Source organism: Pomacea canaliculata, linkage group LG9 (assembly GCF_003073045.1).
Source record: "Pomacea canaliculata isolate SZHN2017 linkage group LG9, ASM307304v1, whole genome shotgun sequence".
NCBI classification, from domain to species: Eukaryota; Metazoa; Mollusca; class Gastropoda; order Architaenioglossa; family Ampullariidae; genus Pomacea; species Pomacea canaliculata.
Genome location: NC_037598.1, coordinates 26,119,763 through 26,142,190, shown reverse-complemented (window position 1 = coordinate 26,142,190; position 22,428 = coordinate 26,119,763). Strand labels below are relative to the sequence as shown.

Genomic DNA, 22,428 nt, shown 5'->3' with positions numbered 1-22,428 from the left:
CTGTCAGACAGACAATACATTCTGCATTATTCCCAATTATGATTGTCAGTGTTTTTTAGTTCACTAAAGTATTTCAGGTTTGCTATGGAGCAACACTCACCGACTCACACTCAGACCTACACAAATATTTCAGGTTTTACTCGGGCCGTGAACATGCCAGTGTCATATGGAGATGACACAACATTACAGAGTACACTTAGTCTTTACATATTATGCCGAGATAATAAGTCTGTAGCAAACACTCAACATTCATGGAGATGAGTTCTGTGCTGTGAGTGGAGCACAGGTGCCAGGATGCTGAGAATCCAGCGACACTCACACAATCAACATGTACACGGGTAGGTGGCTATCACCAGATGTCACACGATGCACCCACATATTGTCTCAATGACGACATTCATTGAGATATATAAAAACAACTTATATAAATAAACTTCACTGATTGTGTCGTCATGCTCCTCACCGACACAATCTCTTCATGATCAATGTCTGTTTGAACCCTGAGTTATTACATAATTGAGAAAGCAAGCAGGTGTGTGTGTGCTGATATATATACACAGATGTATCCACGTGAATACAAAGTTCCCTGTACAGCAGCCACAAGAGATGGCGAATATCGAGCCACGAGCACCTGCTGGAGGTTAGGAGGTTGTCCTGGCAGCGAGGGGTCAATGACCTTTAGTGACATGACGCAGCGCTGTCACTAGCTTACAGACGATTTGTCCCAAAAGAAGCTGTTGTCGCCATCCACGATGGGACGAGGCTGAAAACGACGATGACACGTACGATGTATTGAAAAATCTCCTCTCCCTTATCGTTATCGTCATCCTCTTCATTGTCATCGTTGTCGTCGTCGTCGTCGTTATAAAGCCAAGAGTCACCTGCACAGTTCCTGGCTAAATACCCGTAGTTGCTAGGGCTACAGTGTATGTGTACATTGTATGTGTATATGTACATTGTATATGTATATGTACAGTGTATGTGTACATTGTATGTGTACAGTGTATATGTACATTGTGTGTATATGTATGTGTACATTGTATGTGTATATGTATATATACATTGTACATCGCCACCAGACGCAGGCTACTCACCGGACGCCCGTTAGCCGCAGACCACAGGTGGGAAGGAGGAAGGGAGGGTCTGGGTCGCCCCTGTCTTCGTGGCGGCGGCCGTCGCTCTGGAATGGAACAGAGGTCACACTGAAAGGTTACAGGTCGAGGGCTTACAAGATGAACAGATACAAGTTGAAAGGTCACAAACCACGTGATATGTTTGGCTGCAAAGTAGCGTGCAAACAACACAGACGACAGATTATTGCTGTTGGCACAGAGCAGCAGACTGTCATGTCAGTCGGAGTTCCAAGACAAACATGTCTGACAATCACAATGACTCACGAAACGGCGTGACACAGACATTGAGTGTCAATCGTTCCACCTGCCACTGCTGGCAAGGCCGACAAGACAGTACTTCTAAACACTTATGAGCTGATTAGTTGTGGACAGACAAACCGCTAAAGTGATAATAATAGTGATAATAAAAGTGATAATAACAGTATTCGACAGCTATGATGCTTCCCTCAGACGTTACTACAGTTCTCATCAGCTCAGACAACCGACGTACTGACTGACATCATCCTCGTCACACAGATGACACACACACACCTTCTGTCATGTTGATGACACAATGACAGTCACACAGATGACACACCAGCTGTCATGCTGATGACACATTGACTTAGTGACATCACTTCTGTCATGTTGATGACGCAGTGACAGTCACACACGGACAACAGCCCTGTAAAGATGTCAGCACAGTAACCACACATCATCACAGTTGTGAAACTAGGTGGTCTACATATTTACCATGACCTTTGACCTACCTTCAACGGAAATCTTTCGTGCTCTCGGTCTCCTGTTGAAATAACACAAAAAATCATTAATTGAATTGGAAATGGATTTTATATGAAACGTGTCTCCTGATTGCAAGCAATTCCTGCCGTCCTAAAGTAAGTCATGAGTTATCTCCCTTAGCTAGCCCGCTGTGTCATTCCCCCCATCTGGAGGCTGTGAGGGGGTCATGTACCCAGCCTCACAGAGTAGCTGTCCCCTACATTAGACTACACGTCACCACGAGAAGATGACAGGCTGCGTCATGGGTTGCATGCTGTCGAGTATTACAGTTTCTATAACAACTGTCACTTTTGTAACTGTACCCAGCCCTCCCCCCACACACACACACACAATCTAATCCAGCAGCACGTAGCTTTTAGTACATCGGGTGTTTGGATGCCCCGTAGTCCTGTCACGTCACTGGACCTGCAGCACGTACAGGAGATTGGCTGACACGATGTCAGCGACTGACGGCAGCACGTGATACTCACGACGTGACGGACTAACGGCAGCACGTGATACTCACGTCGTGACGGACTGACGACAGTACGTGATACTCACGACGTGACGGACTGACGACAGCACGTGATACTCACGACGTGACGGACTGACGACAGCACGTGATACTCACGACGTGACGGACTGACGACAGCACGTGATACTCACGACGTGACGGACTGACGGCAGCACGTGATACTCACGACGTGACGGACTGACGACAGCACGTGATACTCACGACGTGACGGACTGACGGCAGCACGTGATACTCACGACGTGACGGACTGACGGCAGTACGTGACGCCCATGTAAGCAGACACGCCCAGCAGGACGGCTCCCAACACGCAGCAAGTGGTGACGACAGCAATGCCCTCCCCACTCTGTTGCCATGGTGTCTGGGACTCGTAGTACAGCTGAACTGTCTTCACGTTGTACGGCGCCCACTGCGTCCCTGATGAACCACTTCACAAATTCAAGATGGACTACAGTGCAAATATGTTTGTAACTTACCAGACTGAGTTCAATGCAAGACAATATTTTCCGAAATCCAGATGAACAGCTCGTCACTTCCGTTCTCGATGTAAAATCCTTCAGGCCTCATCACGCACATGAAAGGGTCAAAAACGTCACATTTGTACTCAGCTGACCCTAATTAGCATATCATCTCGGCTCTCGTTGGCCTTGACAACGTAAAGGTTCCATGTACATGCTGATGTCTTTTATTTTGAGTCTACATCGATAACACAGGATTTTTCTTCCGGATTTTAGGAAATACTGTCTGGCAGGAGCTCAGCGAAGTCAGTGAACGCCAGAACAAAAAATAGATTATTTAACGTGTTCCTTTCACTCACTCACGCACTCACGCTGGGGCTAGTGATCCTAGTCGTGCAGCTGTTACGAGGATTTCTTTGCTGATGATTGCAATTCTCCTTCACCAGACATTTGTCACAAACGTTTGTATTTTCTTTCCTTTTGTTTACAAGACTTCCTCTCCGACTCCCGACATGCCTTTGTGGGGTGAGGCTCACCCGTCAGTGTCCTAGCCCCCTAGTCGCGACACCTGAAGTGGTTCTTTAGTTTGTGCTGCCACTGACTCACTCACCTGAAAGGGCAGAAGATGGAGAACCGTTGGGGTCAGAGGTGAAGAAACTCAAGGCTGTCGACGAGTCCACGTAGTACTTGGCGGCGTTGACGTTGGCAACGCTGTCCGTGGTGTTGTCTCTCAGAAAATAAACATGAACTTTGGCGAGACTGCAAGACCACAGGTGAGAAAATGCAGTTAGACAAATACTGTGAATGGGGTCATGGCTGTGGGGAGTGAGTTAATAAAACATGGATGAAAGGTGAATGAACACAATGCGGGTTATGGTCAGGCTGAGTAAACTGAATGAACAAAATGATTGATGATTGATTGAGCGAATCACTAAATGTGGATTAATGAGCGGATGAGTGAAGTTGTTGGCTGGTCGCCTGTTGTTCCCTCCATACTTGATATGCAGCGCCCTCCACATTATTAATGTGCTCGTGTCTTCATTAGTCCACGTACATGCTTAATTAGGGGAGTAATATATTGATAAATGTCTATACGGTTTTAATTAATGTAGCAAAGTCTTTGTTCATATTGTGTAAGTTTATCGTGGTCTGTCTTTATTAGTGTGGCTGTCTGTCTGGACTAGTGCACTTCTGTGTCTGTGTAATGTTGGAATATGTTAATGAGGTTGTAGGCTTTATTACTGGACTCTTTCTTGATTAATGTAGTTGTCTTTATTAATTGTCTGTTGATGTGGTTTGTATCGCTGTCACCTTTATGTTGACTGAGGTCCTTATCTGTTTGTTGTTTTTTCCCTCTCGCCATCTTGCTTTATCAACCTTGTAATGTACCTTTGCTTATTTCTCTGCTTTTCTTTCCTTTGTTAGGTGAGAGTTCATATACGACTCCCGACATGCCTTTGTGAGGGGAGGGGAGGGGAGGTGAGGGGAGGGGAAGGGACGGGAGGGGAGGTGAGGCTCACCTGTTACTTCCTGTCTCCGAGCACCACAGTCGCGCCACGGCAGTCGGGTAGGTCTGTCTCACCAGCGCCTGGCACTGCGCCACGAACTCGTCCTGTGAACCCTGAAACGTTGGGGGTCAGAGGGCAGGTCACATAGTCACATACTCACATAGTCACACAGTCACATAGTCCCATACTCATATAGTCACATACTCACATACTCATAGTCACATACTCACATAGTCACACAGTCACACAGTCACATAGTCCCATACTCATATAGTCACATACTCACATACTCACAGTCACATACTCACATAGTCACACAGTCACATACTCACATAGTCACATACTCACACACTCACAGTCACATACTCACACAGTCACATAGTCACACAGTCACATACTCATATAGTCACATACTCACATAGTCACATAGTCACATAGTCACACAGTCACATAGTCACATACTCATATAGTCACATACTCACATACTCACAGACACATACTCACATAGTCACACAGTCACATACTCACATAGTCACATACTCACATACTCACAGTCACATACTCACACAGTCACATAGTCACACAGTCACATATTCATATAGTCACATAGTCACATAGTCACACAGATATGTACCCAAGCACAGGGAACTGACGAGGGTCTAAGGATTATTTCACTAAGTGTGGAGGAAGACAATGTTGAGTGTGAGATGACCCAGCCCCTGACTGGGGGAGGCGCCAAGTACAGTACTAGCAGCACACAGTTGTCGGGGGCAGTGAAGTGTGAGTGGTTCAGTCTCTCTAGGTCACAGAAGTAGGGTTAGCAGCAAGTACAAGGCGGTCTTTTGTCTTCCCTGACATGGCAGGTACCCAGTCGCTCCACGTTTGACGCTTAACATGGTGACGTGTTGCTGGGAGGAACGTTCCCCAGCTACAGAGAGGGATGTCGCTACATTCAGCTAACCCTCCACCTCGGTGGTAACGACAGCCACAGCTATGTCCGTGTGTACCTGGAAGGCCGTGGCGGTGATGCCCAAGTTAAAGGTGATGACGACATTATTGGGGACCATGGCGTCGATCCTGATGGAGGCGGGGGTTGTAGCGCTGCGTGTGGGTGACCCTCCGTCACGTGCCGTCACCTGCATGGTGTACATACCGCCTGCTCCTGCTGTGGTGCGTTGCGACAAGAGACCTGCGACACACGTCACACTGAGTACTTGTGTCAAACGTCACACTGAGTACTTGTGTCAAACGTCACGCTGAGTACATTCACTACTTGTGTCGAACGTCACGTTGATGTGAGCCCAAACTCACAAGGAAGTGTCAGCGTCATACTAAAGTACATCAACATCAGAATCTTGAGTAACAACAATTGTCCACGAGAGATCGTGATGAAGACAATCAAGAGCACAGCAACGATGACAATGATGATTGAGAAAAACGTGAAAGTAATCACGTGACACAGAAACTACCCACCCCCCTGACAATGTGGCTGTCTTGTGACGTACAGCCCCCCGCCCGACAATGAGGCGGTCCGTGTGACGTACAGCCCCCCTGCGATGACAACGATCGCTTTCTTGCACAACAAAGAGACCGGCGGCAGAGGACGAGGAACTGCTTGTCTTGAGAAATGGAGGACGACGTACCTGTGGCTGAGTCGACCTGGAAGACGTAGTCATAGGAACTCTGCACCAGGTAGTAGGCCACCTGTCCGTTAGCCCCACTGTCAGCGTCCTTGGCACTGACAGCCACAATGCTGCGGTTACACTGGCCAGTGTAGGCGATCTAATAATAGACACAAGGGATCCATACAGGTAAGATGTGGGTATTGTAGACACATACAGGTGAGTTATGTAGGTACTGTAGACACATACAGGTGAGTTATGTAGGTACTGTAGACACATACAGGTAAGTTATGTAGGTACTGTAGACACATACAGGTGAGTTATGTAGGTACTGTAGACACATACAGGTGAGTTATGTAGGTACTGTAGACACATACAGGTGAGTTATGTAGGTACTGTAGACACATACAGGTGAGTTATGTAGGTACTGTGACACATACAGGTAAGTTATGTAGGTACTGTAGACACATAAGGTGAGTTATGTAGGTACTGTAGACACATACAGGTGAGTTATGTAGGTACTGTAGACACATACAGGTAAGTTATGTAGGTACTGTAGACACATACAGGTGATTATGTAGGTACTGTAGACACATACAGGTGAGTTATGTAGGTACTGTAGACACATACAGGTGAGTTATGTAGGTACTGTAGACACATACAGGTGAGTTATGTAGGTACTGTAGACACATACAGGTGAGTTATGTAGGTACTGTAGACACATACAGGTAAGTTATGTAGGTACTGTAGACACATACAGGTGAGTTATGTAGGTACTGTAGACACATACAGGTGAGTTATGTAGGTACTGTAGACACATACAGGTAAGTTATGTAGGTACTGTAGACACATACAGGTGAGTTATGTAGGTACTGTAGAGACTCACAGGTAAGATGTAGGTACTGTAGACACATACAGGTGAGTTATGTAGGTACTGTAGACACATACAGGTAAGTTATGTAGGTACTGTAGACACATACAGGTAAGATGTTGATATTATATGTAAGATGTAGTGATATTATGGGATAGCTACCTCAGTATTATAGTAAGTTTGGGTAAACACCGGGACGTTGTCGTTCTGGTCCGTGACGGTTATAGTGACGTTGGCTGATGACGTCAAGGCCGGGGAGCCTGCGTCAGTAGCGACCACTGTGAAGGTGAAGGACGAATTCGTCTCTCGGTTTATTGTACTTTTGACGGAAACGACACCTGTCCCTGACGTCACCTATGAACAGCGTGAACACACGTGTATACCTGAGCTGTTGTCGACTAGCAGTGTGGATACAGGAACCATTGAATGAAAAACATCATTAAACACAACAAACACTTCTGAGTTGTTTTTCACTAAGTAAACGCTTTTGTCCTCCAATGACATCATCATACTTACTTTAACACTAAACAGCTAAATACGTAGTAACAACAATAACAAAATATCATCTACATCTTACTTCTCGACAACTCGCCAAATGTTGTTGACCGTGTCAGTAACATTTTATCGTCAACTTATCTCAAGCTCGTGAAGGTCAGGGTTCACTGGGACCAATTTTGTCCAGACCGTTTCTCGAAAGAAGTTTAATTAAGTGAAGCCATTGTGTCTCGCTGCATCTTTTCCAACTCAGGTGCACAGGTGATTGCGAGACTGAAGTTGCGTGCGCATGCCCAATGAACTAACAAACTGAGGAATGTCCTTCGCTGAAGGAAAGAAGACGTCTAGCAACAGAAAGTAACAACAACCACTGACACTGGTCTGAAGGAGTTGTCTCACCTGTAGGAACCGACACTGGTCTGAAGGAGTTGTCTCACCTGTAGGAAGCGACACTGGTCTGAAGGAGTTGTCTCACCTGTAGGAACCGACACTGGTCTGAAGGAGTTGTCTCACCTGTAGGAACTGCGCCGCTCTGGCTCCAGCTGTCGTGGAGGTGTCGATGAACAGCGAGATGTTGGCATTGCTGCCGATGTCCTTATCGGTGACGACGAGGGTCAGGATGCCTGTGCCGACGGGGTCATTCTCAGTTGTTGTGGCCGCGTAGGACACAGAGTCGAAGGTAGGGACGTTGTCGTTCAGGTCCCCGATGGAGATGGTGACGTTGGCGAGGGCATTTAGCTGCGGGCTGCCTGCAAAGAATGAGCGCAGGACGACATCACTGAACTGTGGTCTGCACATCAACACCCTGCACGTGGTTTACAATAAAAATATAATACGTGGACAAAGAATGAACCATTTAACGAGGCAACTGAACAACGTTGAGCCGGAAGTTACTGATGCGTGCGAACACAGCCTCGTTTTAACTGCAAGTGTCGCAGAGAGGGCTTGTGTACTAGAGGTGGACGAGGATGACTTTGTCTGTTGTCAGCAGACCACGTGACGCGCTATAACTGTTACACTTTTCTTCAAGGAACAGAAAGTAACGTTCAGGGGAAACCCTTTAGTTGTCAGGGTTACTCCCGGTCATGGAAAGGACCAAGACGAAATCTGAGGAAAGGGAGCAGCCAGCCAATGAAAAGCACATTTCCGTACAAGTGGCGACATCTAGCGACTAGCAATACGTGACCTCATCTGTGACCTCATCACACCCACCTCCGTCCACCACCCTCATCAGGGCCGAGTACTGCGCTGTGGCCTCGCGATCCAGGGGCAAGGCCGTAGTTATCCTTCCTGTCGCGGGGTCGAGGGCAAAGTTGGCGGAAGAGCCGGTCCAGAAGAGGGTCAGTGTGTAGGTCAGTGCGGCGTTGACACCGATATCAGCATCTGTCGCCGTCACCTGGATGACCAGACAGCAAACTATTCACAAATATCAAGAAAAGATTTCCAGAATGCAAGAAAAGACTTCAGACACCACGTGACGAGTCCCAGACAACAAGAGGATGGTGATATTTGGGAAACAAAGATTAGCAATCAGCGGAAGAAGATTCTATTTTCGGAGCAGACGAGTTGCAGGTAGCAGGCAAAATACATCCCCCATACCCCAGCCCGACCCCCTACCCCCGACCCCCGACGGTCGCCATCACTACCACGTGACCAAGGAAAGTGTAAGGAGGAGTTGTTCACCTGCCCCACTGGCGAGCCCGCTGGCTGGTTCTCGGTGACGGAGAAGGTGTAGGCGGTACTGGACCACACGGGGCTGTTGTCGTTGACGTCGGAGACGCTGAAGGTGATGGTCGTTGTTGCTGTAAGTGCTGGCGACCCGTTATCAGCGACTGCGAGGACGAGGAAGTATCTACTTGTCCTCTCGCGGTCCAGCTGCTTTTGCACCTGCACAGACCAGCGCGCCAGGTGTTTGAAGTGGACACCGTGAGGTAAGTCTTACCTACCCTCTGTCCTGTCTCTGTCTCTCTCATGGTCTGTGACATCACCATAGTTTGGACACCCTGACACTCCCTTCGTCAGCTGTCAGTATGTGATGTTTACAATATTACAGTGACTGTCCTGCACATGTTTATTTTCGTCATGTTTCCTTAATGTTGTTTTTGTATTATTTTGTTGTGTCACAGATCTTCAGGGCGAGTGACGAAAATACAATATATATGTTGTTTGCCTGTCCTGCTGCCCTCGTTAATAAAGAATTGTCGATGACAAGCAAGGAGACATTTATACACTTCTGTATTTTCTTTTGTCAATATCGTGCTCAGAATGAATAATCCCAGAGTGCGATAAATCGAGTGGAGGAAGAACGACGAAGAGGAAGACGACGAAGGAGACGAAGAAGAGAGAAAGAAAGAAAAAAAAGTGGGTGGGCGTGGGTGATGTCGATGATGATGATGATGATGATGATGATGATGACCTGTATAACGCCACTGGACGAGTCCAGAAAGAAATCGCTGTCAGTGTTGCCGCTGACTATGGTGTAGGTCAAGCGGGCGTTGTCGCCGCTGTCGGAATCTGAACGCCTGCACTGTGGTGACGACAGTCTTTGTCGCCGTGTCCTCCCTAAACCTCAAGTCGTAGGTGCCATTGATGGTGGGGATGTTGTCGTTGACGTCATCCAGCAGCACCGTCACCGTCGCTGTGCCTGTTAGGGCCGGCGCACCGGAGTCCACGGCCAAGACGTACAGCACGTACCTGCAACGTAACAACAGAGGACCAGAACGTCACCCGGCGTCAGCACGTAGTCGGCCAGTCTCAATCGCAACAGCCGACAGGTCAGACGGACGACCGGTCAGACAAGCGAGTGAGACAGACAGGCGAACTTGAGAATAGAGAGGTTAAACAGTCCATATGTTGGGTGTGACGTAGACGGCAGCGCCACTTACTGTGACGTCGTCTCGCGATCCAGGGTTCCTTTGGTGCTGACGACTCCAGTGGTGACGTTCACTTGGAAGACGTTGTCGGTGAGGACGTAGGAGAAGACGTTGTTGCTGGCGCTGGCATCGGCGTCTGTGGCCGCTACTGACGTCACTGAGGTCCCGACAGTGGCGCCCTCGCTGAGGTTAACGACGAAGTCAGCAGGTGAGAAGATCGGGGCGTTGTCGTTGAGGTCGTTGACGGTAATGTCTACGAGACAAGACGATGACAAAGCGGGGACGCCGCCATCAGTAGCCCGCACCACCAGCGTGTAACGCCCTCGGACCTCGCGGTTCACTCTACCACTGGTCGTGACGTCACCAGTTCCGGGGTTGACTTGGAACAGCGGCAGACCGTTACCTGAGACGGCGGTGTAGTTGACCTGACCTTTGACAAGAAGATGACAAGACCTTTGACACGGTACAAAAGTTTGAGACCTTAGATACAGACGACAACCACGTGACGTGTAGAGGACTGAGCAGGCCACGTACTTTAAACGAGAATACTTCACAGCACTCCCGGTGGCCATAAAATACCTCCACCATAAGTAAGTATTCTGACATTTGCTCCGTACAAGATGCTGGGACAGCTCGCGCTTTACACAAAGTGAAGTGAACACTAGTCCGCCCTCATCTAACATTCACACGCTTCTTACTCCTGACAAAACTAACGCACGTTCTTGACGAGACCTGTGAACGTTCAGGTCATCAATCTTGACCTGTAGAGCTGACAGCTGGCATCCAATGTACTGACTCACCTCCAGCTCCCGTGTCAGAGTCCACGGCCGTGACCTTTGCCACTGAGGTGCCGACGACGACATTCTCGTTGATGGCAACAGCGTAGACGTTTTGGGTGAAGACCGGCGTCTGGTCATTGACATCAACCAGTGCGATGTGCAGCCACATGGAACCTGTCAGCCCTCCGTCATCTGTGGCCGTCACTGTCAGGTTGTAGGTCTGGCGAGGACAGACACGGTTCGTTAGGCCTTCTGGTCTCTAGAACATTCTACTGACTACTGACAGCGCGGTGTGGAGACAGGTTGGTACAGAGACTACTACAGACTACTACAGACTTCTACAGACTACTACAGACTACTACAGGCTACTACAGACTACTACAGACTACTACAGGTCACGTGTGGCTGGCAGATGGATGCTCTGGAAACTAATAGTCATGGAAATGTTTAGGCCACACGTTAGACGAACTCTTTATTGGGGGAGGGGCTAGTTACTTCGGTCCACCTCCTCCAAACCACCACCACCACCACAGTGACCCACAATGGCTGATGACTACTAAGACACCCGTTTCCCACCCGCCAGCGACAGGCACAAAGTCTTACTTGTGGCGGGGTGTCGTAGTCGAGAGAGTTCCAGACAATAATGTCGCCAGTGGTGGAGTAGCAGAAGAAGTCGTCGTTGGTATTGCCGGCGGGGATGCTGTAGGTGACGGCGGAGCCCTTGCCGACGTCGCTGTCGGTGGCGTTGGTGTGGTAGACGACAGTGCCCACCGCTGTCGTCTCCAGCAGGTTGGTGCTGAAGTTAGGCACGGACATCACCGGAGCGAACTCGTCAACCGAGATAATTCTGACATCCAAAACACAGGTGGAGGAGAGGGTTGGGGACCCTCCATCCGTCACCTGGATGGTCAGACGGTAGGACGTCTGGGTCTCGTAGTCAACGACCTGCAAGATGACAGAACGATGAGTGAGACCAAAAAACAGAGAGAGAACTGGCGGCAAACAGTTCACAGCCAGCAGAGCAAGTAGTGGACGGGGGTGGGGAAGGGGTCGAAAGTATTTAAGTATTTCAACCATCAGGGTGGGATATAACGACCTTGTCCTTGTGGACTCGCCACCTGTGAGGGATTCCCCCCCCACCAGAGCCTAGTCGTTATCAAGACAAGAAAAGAAAGAAGATAAGAAGGCGATGACGAGTAAATCGTGTCTTGCTTCACCTTAGCAAGCTGTACTTGATTGCCGTTGACAGTAAAGACTCCCCCCGAGTCACCAGCCCGGATGGTGTAGGTGGGTGTGGTGTTGATGGTGCCTGCCTCGTCATCGTCTGTGGATGTCAAGGTCGTCACGGTCGCTCCCACAACAGACGGCTCCGCGACACTGGCCTGCAGAAGGAAGTGGTTGACAGGGCTAACAGCGACTAACTGCTACAACGAACTCGTTTCCATGACACAGGCTGCATATTATGATACAATAGGTTCATCATCTCAGGTGTTTCATCATGGACATGATCGTCCCCCCAGGTGTGTCGTCACTGCTCACCTTAACTCATGCCTAGTTCCCATTTACAGCTGACGTGGCAGCTGGTGACACCTCTGTGCACGTGTCAGCGCCCCACAGCTGTCACCCCCCTTGTAATCCCCAAGTCGACCAACTCAACGCCTGGCGCCTGCTGTTCGTGAGCCGTTGACACCGCGGGGCGACATCCGGGCTTCTCTACCCAAGCATGCAGCAGTAGAGTGGTGTCCCCTTTCTACACCACGTGACAGCGAGCAGGCACGTGCATCCATCTTCCCTGACCTTTACACAATGCGGGTAAGAGGCGTGTTCTGACCTCACCACTCTGTCCCTGACAACTTGTTTGCTTAGGGAGAATCCTGAAGATTCAGAGTTTATCTCGGGTGGGTAGAGGGGTGTCTCCACCCACAAGCCCTCCTTGATCCCCGGGAAGGCCGCGGGTTTCACTGAGTACCCTGATTTCCTTCCCTTGCAATCCCTGCCCCGCAACTACAAAATGTCGAAGACGTTTAAACCAGACGACCTCAGTACTTTATATTTCTATCTAATAAACCAGCCAACCGTGTCACTACTTCAGCCATTGACATATCGACTGACTGGTCACGTGAGTGACTCTAGAAGCTCAGAGGATCCAGAATTGTTTTTTAATCACAGGCAATCATTGAAAGAATAATTAAGAACATCTACAAAAACTCTCACAGCTGTATCTACACGCACGCGCCACACTACAGGAAGTGCTCAGGAGCTGCACTCACGGTCCAGTAGACTCATGAGCACACGAGACAATGAAGTGGCTCATTGGTCTAGGACTCTAGGGGCGATAAGCTATTTGCTGACCTGGTAACTGCCTGGCGTGCACATCGGCGGGTTGTCGTTGACATCCGTGACGGTGACGACAACCGTGACGTCAGCACTGCGCTGGGTGGCCGCCCCTGGCACGTCATCACTGGCTCTCACGGTGAGCGTGTGCATTGCAGTTGTCTCCCTGTCAAGTCCCACGGCGGAAGTTAATATCTGAGTGGAAAAATACACTTGACTTAGAGAGGTCAAAACGCTTCTACTGCCACAACCGGAAGTGACCCACTCACGTGCGGACTTTGCTTGTCTTCAGGTAAAGAAGTCTTGTACGCAAGGCAAACTTAAAACGTTCGCTGTCTGTCGTCTGTCGTCAGACTGTCGCACACTCGTCACAAGCTCACCTGGCCGGTGGAGGAGTCGATGGTGAATCTGCCAGCCCCATTGCCGGACACGAGGCTGTAACGGACTGTACCGTCCAGTGACCCCTGGTCAGCATCTGTGGCAGTCACTGTCGTCACGCTAGACGAACAGCAGAGGTCACAGGTGGTGGTGAGGTCAGCGAGGCCTCAAAATAAAAACACATATTTTCTTTCTCTCTTTCCTCCATTCGTGATCTTTCTTTCTTTCAAAAGCGAGTTTATCTCTAAAATAATGTGCTAGCGCTAGGCAGACGTGCGAGTGCAAGTGAGTTGAGCCCATTGTTCCCAGACCCGAGACTTTTCACTCATTAACACTTTTCCTTCAGCTGCTAGAAGTAAATAGTGACAGCAATAAGCGTGACATCCATTGGCTGCATTCGGTCACATGACCCTGACCTTGTGCCGCTCGCCACGTCCTCGGACAGCGCGGAGGTGTAGGTGGAGGGCGAGAAGACGGGGGAGAACTCGTTGACCGGCCTCACCAGCACGCTGACCGTGACGGTGGTGGTGTGCACGGGGGTCAGCGAGTCCGTCACGTGCACGTCAGTGTGTGTGACGTCACTGATTCATAATCCAGACCTGTCGGGACGTAGAGAGGACGTGAATGAGGCGTAAAGGGAGCTGTGCTACTTGTCAGAAGTCGACAAAGACTAACGACGAGTTGATGTAGCATCGTCTGGTAGATGTCTTACCAAGGAGAGGAGGGAGACAGAAAATATCTCACTCGTGGTGCGACTGTTTGCTTGTTCGTTGCATCAAGACAACATGGCACAGCACCAGTTCCACTGTTCACTTACCAACGATGGTGGAGACAGCACCAGCTCCCCTGTTCACTTACCAACGATGGTGGAGACAGCACCAGTTCCACTGTTCACAGAGAAGGACGCGTGGGCTGGCACCAGAGAGTACGTCACCGTGTCCCCGGCGTCTGTGTCGCTGCAGCTCAGTGCTGCCACCTTAGCCAAGAGAAAATCAATCATTGCAAGCTCTGTTTACTGTAATCAATGACTTCAAGCTCTGTTTACTGTAATCAATGACTTCAAGCTCTGGGTGTAATCAATAACTTCTGTAAGCTCTGTTTACTGTTAATCAATAACTGTCAAGCTCTGCTTTGTTAAATCAATGCCTTGTTTACTGTAATCAATGACTGTAATCAATAACTTCAAGCTCTGTTTACTGTAATCAATAACTTCAAGCTCTGTTCAATATGTAATCTTCAAGCTTGTCTGTAATCAATACTTCGCTCTGTTACTGTAATCAATAACTTCAAGCTCTGTTTACTGTAATCAATGACTCAAGCTCTGTTTACTGTCAACTCATGTTTACTTAATCATGCTCTGTTTACTGTAATCAATGACTTTCAAGCTCTGTTTACTGTAATCAATCTTTCAAAGCTCTGTTTACTGTAATCAATAACATTCAAGCTCTGTTTACTGTAATCAATGACTTCAAGCTCTGTTTACTGTAATCAATGACTTCAAGCTCTGTTTACTGTAATCAATCATTGCAAGCTCTGTTTACTGTAATCAATAACTTCAAGCTCTGTTTACTGTAATCAATAACTTCAAGCTCTGTTTACTGTAATCAATAACTTCAAGCTCTGGGTGTAATCAATAACTTCAAGCTCTGTTTACTGTAATCAATAACTTCAAGCTCTGGGTGTAATCAATAACTTCAAGCTCTGTTTACTGTAATCAATAACTTCAAGCTCTGTATACTGTAATCAATAACTTCAAGCTCTGTTTACTGTAATCAATAACTTCAAGCTCTGTTTACTGTAATCAATACTTCAGCTCTGTTGAACGTACTGTAATCAACCGTTTACTGTAATCAATAACTTCAAGCTCTGTTTACTGTAATCAATAACTATTCAAGCTCTGTTTACTGTAATCAATAACTTCAAGCTCTGTTTACTGTAATCAATAACTTCAAGCTCTGTTTACTGTATCAATAACTTCAAGCTCTGTTTATGTAATCAATAACTTCAAGCTCTGTTTACTGTAATCAATAACTTCAAGCTCTGGGTGGTGTAATCAATAACTTCAAGCTCTGTTTACTGTAATCAATAACTTCAAGCTCTGGGGTAATCAATAACTTCAAGCTCTGTGTAATCAATAACTTCAAGCTCTGTTTACTGTAATCAATAACTTCAAGCTCTGGTTTACTATGTAATCAATAACTTCAAGAGCAATAACAAGCCTCTTTTACTGTAATCATAACTTCAAGCTCTGTTTACTGTAATCAATACAAATAACTGTACTGATCACCTGACTTCAAGCTCTGTTTACTGTATAATCAACTAGCAAGCTCTGTTTACTGTAATCAATAACTTCAAGCTCTGTTTACTGTAATCAATAACTTCAAGCTCTGTTTACTGTAATCAATAACTTCAAGCTCTGTTTACTGTAATCAATGACTTCCAGCTCTGTTTACTGTAATCAATGACTTCAAGCTCTGTTTACTGTAATCAATCATTGCAAGCTCTGTTTACTGTAATCAATAACTTCAAGCTCTGTTTACTGTAATCAATAACTTCAAGCTCTGGTTTACTGTAATCAATAACTTCAAGCTCTGTTTACTGTAATCAATAAACTTCAAGCTCTGTTTACTGTATCAATGATTCAAGCTCTGTTTACTGTAAATCAATAACTTCAAGCTCTGTTTACTGTAATCAATGACTTCAAGCTCTGTTTACTGTAATCAATAACTTCAAGCTCTGTTTACTGTAATCAATAACTTCAAGCTCTGTTTTACTGTAATCAATGACTTCAGCTTCTGGTAATCAACTTCAAGCTCTGTTTACTGTAATCAATAACTCAAGCTCTGTGTAATCAATAACTTCAAGCTCTGTTTACTGTAATCAATAACTTTCAAGCTCTGGGTTTACTGTAATCAATAACTTCAAGCTCTGTTTACTGTAATCAATAACAAGCTCTGTTTACTGTAATCAATGACTTCAAGCTCTGTTACTGTAATCAAGCTAACTTCAAGCTCTGTTTACTGTAATCAATAACTTCAAGCTCTGTTACTGTAATCAATGATTCAAGCTCTGTTTACTGTAATCAATAACTTCAACTCTGTTACTGTAATCAATGACTTAAGCTTGTTTACTGTAATCAATACTTCAAGCTCTGTTTACTGTAATCATCATAGCAAGCTCTGTTTACTGTAATCAATAACTTCAAGCTCTGTTTTACTGTAATCAATAACTTCTTAAGCTCTGTTTCTGTAATCAATAACTTCAAGCTCTGTTTAGCTTCAAGCTCTGTTTACTGTAATTATACTTACTCAATGCAAGCTAACTTCAAGCTCTGTTTACTGTAATCAATAAGCTCTGGTGTACTTCAAGCTCTGTTTACTGTAATCAATAACTTCAAGCTCTGGGTGTAATCAATAACTTCAAGCTCTGTTTACTGTAATCAATGACTTCAAGCTCTGTTTACTGTAATCAATAACTTCAAGCTCTGTTTACTGTAATCAATAACTTCAAGCTCTGTTTACTGTAATCAATAACTTCAAGCTCTGTTTACTGTAATCAATAACTTCAAGCTCTGTTTACTGTAATCAATGACTTCAAGCTCTGTTTACTGTAATCAATAACTTCAAGCTCTGTTTACTGTAATCAATAACTTCAAGCTCTGTTTACTGTAATCAATCATTGCAAGCTCTGTTTACTGCGTGCAACTCTTGAAACCCCGACCAAGCTGCGATTCTACGCATTGCGTCACATGGTTGTCTCCATGACAACAGGGCAAACTTTGAAGTAAACAATCGGAACGTCTGGTCAGCGTCGTCAGCGACAACCTGTCTCGTCCTGGAGGCTCACCTGGTTCACCTGTCTACCTGCTGCTGTCTCACCTGCGTGACGACGTTTTCATCGACGGGAGCTGTGATGAGGTACGAGGAGCAGGCCGGCGCCTTCTCGTTGACGTTTGTGACGGCGATGATGACGGTGGTGGTGCTGGTTCGTGCTGTAGGTGTACCGTTGTCCGTGGCAGTGATGACGAGCGTGTAGGAGGTTGTTGTCTCGTAGTCGAGCGGTTTGACGGTGACAACCACCCCCGTCACGGGGTCGATGCTGAAGGCGCTGTTGGCGTTCCCCGCTGAAAGACAAGCTGACGTCACATAAGGTCAAAGGTCAATGCCAGTACTGTTAGCTCTACTGATGCTGCACTGGCGCGAGGGACTGACGGTGGGTGACGACTACTTACAGACAATGGCCAGAGTCACGGTCTGCTGCACGCCGGAGTCCACGTCGTTGTCCGAAGCCAGAACCGTGACCACCGTAGAGCCCAGCGCCGCGTCCTCCGCCACAGTCTGCACGAGGCACGAGAGTTGAACTGAGTGGGCCAGTGGGTAGGTGAGCCTGCTTGCTATACTACTTCACTGTTGATACACACTATACATTATATTTACATTGTATTTATCGTACTTACACTGTGGCAGGCAACTGCTCACGTAGCCATAGCAACTGATACTGTTTGAAAACGCAGGAAGAGCACATAAGACTTGTAAACTTTGACTACATTACCACAGAAACGGGTGAGCTTGTTGCGAAGGTGGGTGAGTTGTCGTTGTCGGGTGAGATGGTGACGGTGACTGTGGTGGTGCCGGTCAAGGCCGGAGTGGACGGGACGCCCTGGTCACTGGCCTGGTGGACAGACGACAATCTTCAGTTCCCTTCATTTCATTGAGACTTTGTCAAGGTGATATCTGTTGATATGTTTTTTAAATTTATTTTTTTTTAAGCTTGCTTTTCGTGTGACTATAAATGTTCTCACAAGGCGCGATGGAGGAACCTGTTGTGAGGGGCAAAGCCGCAGACGACCAACAGCCTTCCAGTTGCCAGGCTACAAACTACAAAAACACTGCAGAGTTCTGTGGCTTCACTGTTTGCTTGCCTGCTTTTATCTGTTGTTGTTGATGAGTACTTGCTCCTTAACCGTTGTAGAAAAACGGAGGCAACTAAACTTGTAAAATCCAATCAAGACTAACCCTCAACACAAACGGGAAAATAAATAAATAAATAAAAGTACGTAAAACCTTTCCCTAGAAGTACGGCCTGAAAATGGTTACCTTGACAACCAAAATGTAGATGTGGCTGTTGGCAGTGGGTTTGTCCACCTCGATGTTGGCGTTGAGCTCCAACAGACCCGGGGTAGAGGCACTGAAGCGGAACTTGCCCAGGGTGTCCCCGCTAGCAACGCGGTAGGTCAGGGCGCCGGTCGTGGGATCCACATCAGTTGCTGTCAGCTGTGAACGGGAGGATACACAGGGTGGACTGTATCACCTGTAGGATGAGGCTAGGTGACAGCTACATGAAGGGGTCACTGGTAAAGATGGCGCTCATTGTTGCCGTCACGCACGCGGACAAGTATTAACAAAATAAACAGCGTTTGCTGAGGACATATTGTTGACACGTCTCTAGCACTCACGCACGCTCTCAACACACTCACTGACACATTGTCACACACACAAATATACACGCATTGACACACTGTCACACACACTGACACATTGTCACACACACATATACACACACTGACACACTATCACACACACACTGACACACTGTCACACGCACAAATATACACGCACTTACATATTGTCACACACAAATATAAAAACACTGACACACTGTAACACACACGCACGCACACCTGTAACACGCTGGCGCCCACGGAGGCTGCGGTCGTCTCGGACAAAGACACCGAATAGGAGGGTGAGGCAAATGCAGGAGCGTTGTCGTTCACGTCGTCGATGTCGATGGTCAGCGTTGTTGTCACTGACTTTGACGTGCTTCCTCTGTCCTTCGCCGTCAGCACCACGGTGTAGCTGCTGACCCCGGCGTCGCGGTCAAGGGGGGTCAGGATGCTGAGCTGACCGCTGGCCGCACTGAGGGAGAAGATGCCGGACGCGGAGGACGCGGAGTCTGCACAACATGGAGGGGAGGACACGTCATCACAGGCTGGGTGTGGGCCGCCCTGCTGCTTTGTATACTGATGTATATATTACATGATCTCAACACCAACGTAGTAGAGTGTAGTGTAGTGCAGTGTCACGTAGCAGAGTTAGCGTAGTGCAGTGTAACGTAGTAGAGTTAGCGTAGTGCAGTGTACTACACTGTCCCATAAGCAAGCAGGCGACTCACTCGAGGTGGTGGACACCAGCAGGTAGTCTATCTGACCCTCAACTCCGCTGTCGGCGTCGGTGGCGGTGACGGTGAGGACAGACGTGGCGACGCCGACAGACTCCGCCAGGTGATAGGTGGGGCCGGCCGGTGTGAAGACCCCCCACACAGGTGCCGCCTCGTTGACACCAGTCACCTGTCAACCATCAGCTACCTTCAGTGTTGTAACTGCTGTTTGTGCTCTGGCCTATCGTTCATGCTCAGACAACCAGCTTCATGTTTGAAGGAAGGAGCTGATCACTAATGCGAAAAGGTTAGTAGTCACGTGATGTGCCAGTCCCCAGTGTCAACAGGTCAAAGTGCATGTCATGTCCTGTTCCAGTCGAATAGTGACAGTCGGCAGTCGCTGGCAAAGATGTAGTGGCACACCTGAAAATGTTAACCGCTCACGAACGACATACTGGACCACGCACATGAACCCCTTAGACAAGAGACTAGTGGACCACGCACATGAACCCCTTAGACAAGAGACTAGTGGACCACGCACATGAACCCCTTAGAAAGAGACTAGTGGACCACGCACATGAACCCCTTAGACAAGAGACTAGTGGACCACGCACATGAACCCCTTAGACAAGAGACTAGTGGACCACGCACATGAACCCCTTAGACAAGAGACTAGTGGACCACGTACATGAACCCCTTAGACAAGAGACTAGTGGACCACGCACATGAACCCCTTAGACAAGAGACTAGTGGACCACGTACATGAACCCCTTAGACAAGAGACTAGTGGACCACGTACATGAACCCCTTAGACAACAGACTAGTGGACCACGTACATGAACCCTTAGACAAGAGACTGGCACCAAGCAGATTTAACCCTGCTGTCCCCACCACTCACCGTCACCACGACTGTGGCAGTGCCAGTCTTGGGCGGGGTGCCGGAGTCAGGGATGTGGATGACAAGGGTGTACGATGTCTTTGTCTCGTAATCCAGAGCCGTTGACGTCGTCTTCACCGACGACCCGCTCATGCTAAACTTTGTCGATGTGTCATCGCCGCTGAAGATGGTGTAGGTGCTGATGGCGCCATTGGAAGACGAGTCGATGTCGGAACACGTGAGTGAGGCGACCGTCGTCCCTAACAGACAGACGATTGGTTGAACCACTGCGATGGATGAAACTAGTTTGCGACTGAAATGACTGGTTTGTTACATGGGTTAGTGTTTAGTGGGTTATGGGGGGGTGGCGAGAGGGGGCCGCACTCACCAGCTGCTGTATTCTCGCTTACGCTGACCGCGATGACGGAAGGACTGCAGGCGGGGGAGTTGTCGTTGATGTCGGTCAAGGTCAGCTGCAGAGCGTGGGTGGCCCTGTGACCTGCAGCGTCAGTCACCGTCACAGTCAGCTGATCAAACACCGTTATGGCACTGGCAGCGTCCCGGTCCAGCTGTTGCGTCACTATGACGTCACCAGTGGAGCTGTCGATGCTGAAATACGACGCCTGCGACCCTGGTGACGATAATAAAGAATGTGATGCACCCCATGCGAGCTGCACGATGTGTTGCGGAAGTTACGTCACTAGGTTCTTATCTGACTCTTTCCTGGTCATGGAAGCGGATGTACAGACTCGGACAATCATACAGACCCTCTCATTCAGTTTCATCCTCTTCAGTAAATTTTAATTTACGCCATTTTGTGACAAGCTGACCCTGGTGGTATAGTGCATTACCCTTTGGGCATTACCCTGACATTACCTTTCCAGAGGCTTTGGATTGTATGTGTGACATCACTTAGCCTGTAAGTGTTCTAGCTGTGAAGTGCTAGCCACGCTCATCACCACTAACCCACTGACTATCATCACCTCACTCAAAACTGTGACCTTTCCCAGCTCTGACCTCAATCCTTGACCTCTGACCTGAGAGAGAAAACGTCAGTTTGTCACCGCTGTCAGCATCGGTGGCACTAATCCCGAAAGGTACCCCCGTGCCCACCGGCTGTTCCTCCTGCAAGTTGATGTTGCCATTGGTCACCGCAATGACCGGAGTCTCGTCGTTCACGTCGCTCACTCTGACTATGAACGTTGCTGATGAGGTTTGAGTCGCAACATCGTTCACAGCTCTGTTGGAACAGCGAAGATAAGTGAACAGCAGAGGTAACAGCAGACACAGGCCAGAGGACACAACAGAGACAGAGACAGAGCGGAAGGGAATAGCAGTAAGTATTTTTATTATTTCATCATCTTTGACGAAGATGGTTCTAGAAATCTCGAACTATTTTTAGATGCAATATTGTGATGCAATGTGTATGACAGGAGCACTAAAAATACTCTCAAGATCAAAACGTTATAAAAATACTTTTGTAAAATGAGCGAGGAGAGAAGGTTAAATCTTTGGATGGAATGTTTTTAAATACAAAGACAGAGAGAAGGAGTGAACACCACGTGACAGGTGTGAACACTCACCGCAGTGTGACCTTGTACGCCTTCGTGCCGACATCGTAGTCAAGGTTCGCCGTTGTTCTCAGCTGATTGG

General features: G+C 47.8%; 1 protein-coding gene across 1 annotated transcript; it reads right to left on the bottom strand.

The window, feature by feature from the left end:
- Positions 1-123: 123 nt before the first annotated feature.
- LOC112573000 (cadherin-23-like) lies at positions 124-22,026 on the bottom strand (the record flags this gene model as incomplete). The annotated part of the gene is given in 32 exon segments (XM_025253032.1): positions 124-763; positions 1,095-1,180; positions 1,883-1,914; positions 2,664-2,841; positions 3,493-3,641; positions 4,403-4,503; positions 5,398-5,579; positions 6,034-6,172; positions 7,046-7,237; positions 7,892-8,127; positions 8,591-8,774; positions 9,062-9,265; positions 9,795-9,928; positions 9,930-10,072; positions 10,264-10,681; positions 11,052-11,250; positions 11,634-11,975; positions 12,248-12,412; positions 13,383-13,559; positions 13,745-13,862; positions 14,159-14,323; positions 14,326-14,341; positions 14,601-14,718; positions 17,621-17,865; positions 17,974-18,079; positions 18,294-18,413; positions 18,839-19,015; positions 19,423-19,694; positions 19,914-20,088; positions 20,797-21,035; positions 21,164-21,406; positions 21,813-22,026. Coding segments are annotated over 32 exon segments (5,529 nt in total), but the record flags the coding sequence as incomplete, so codon positions are not given.
- Between the last annotated feature and the right edge of the window lie 402 nt (positions 22,027-22,428).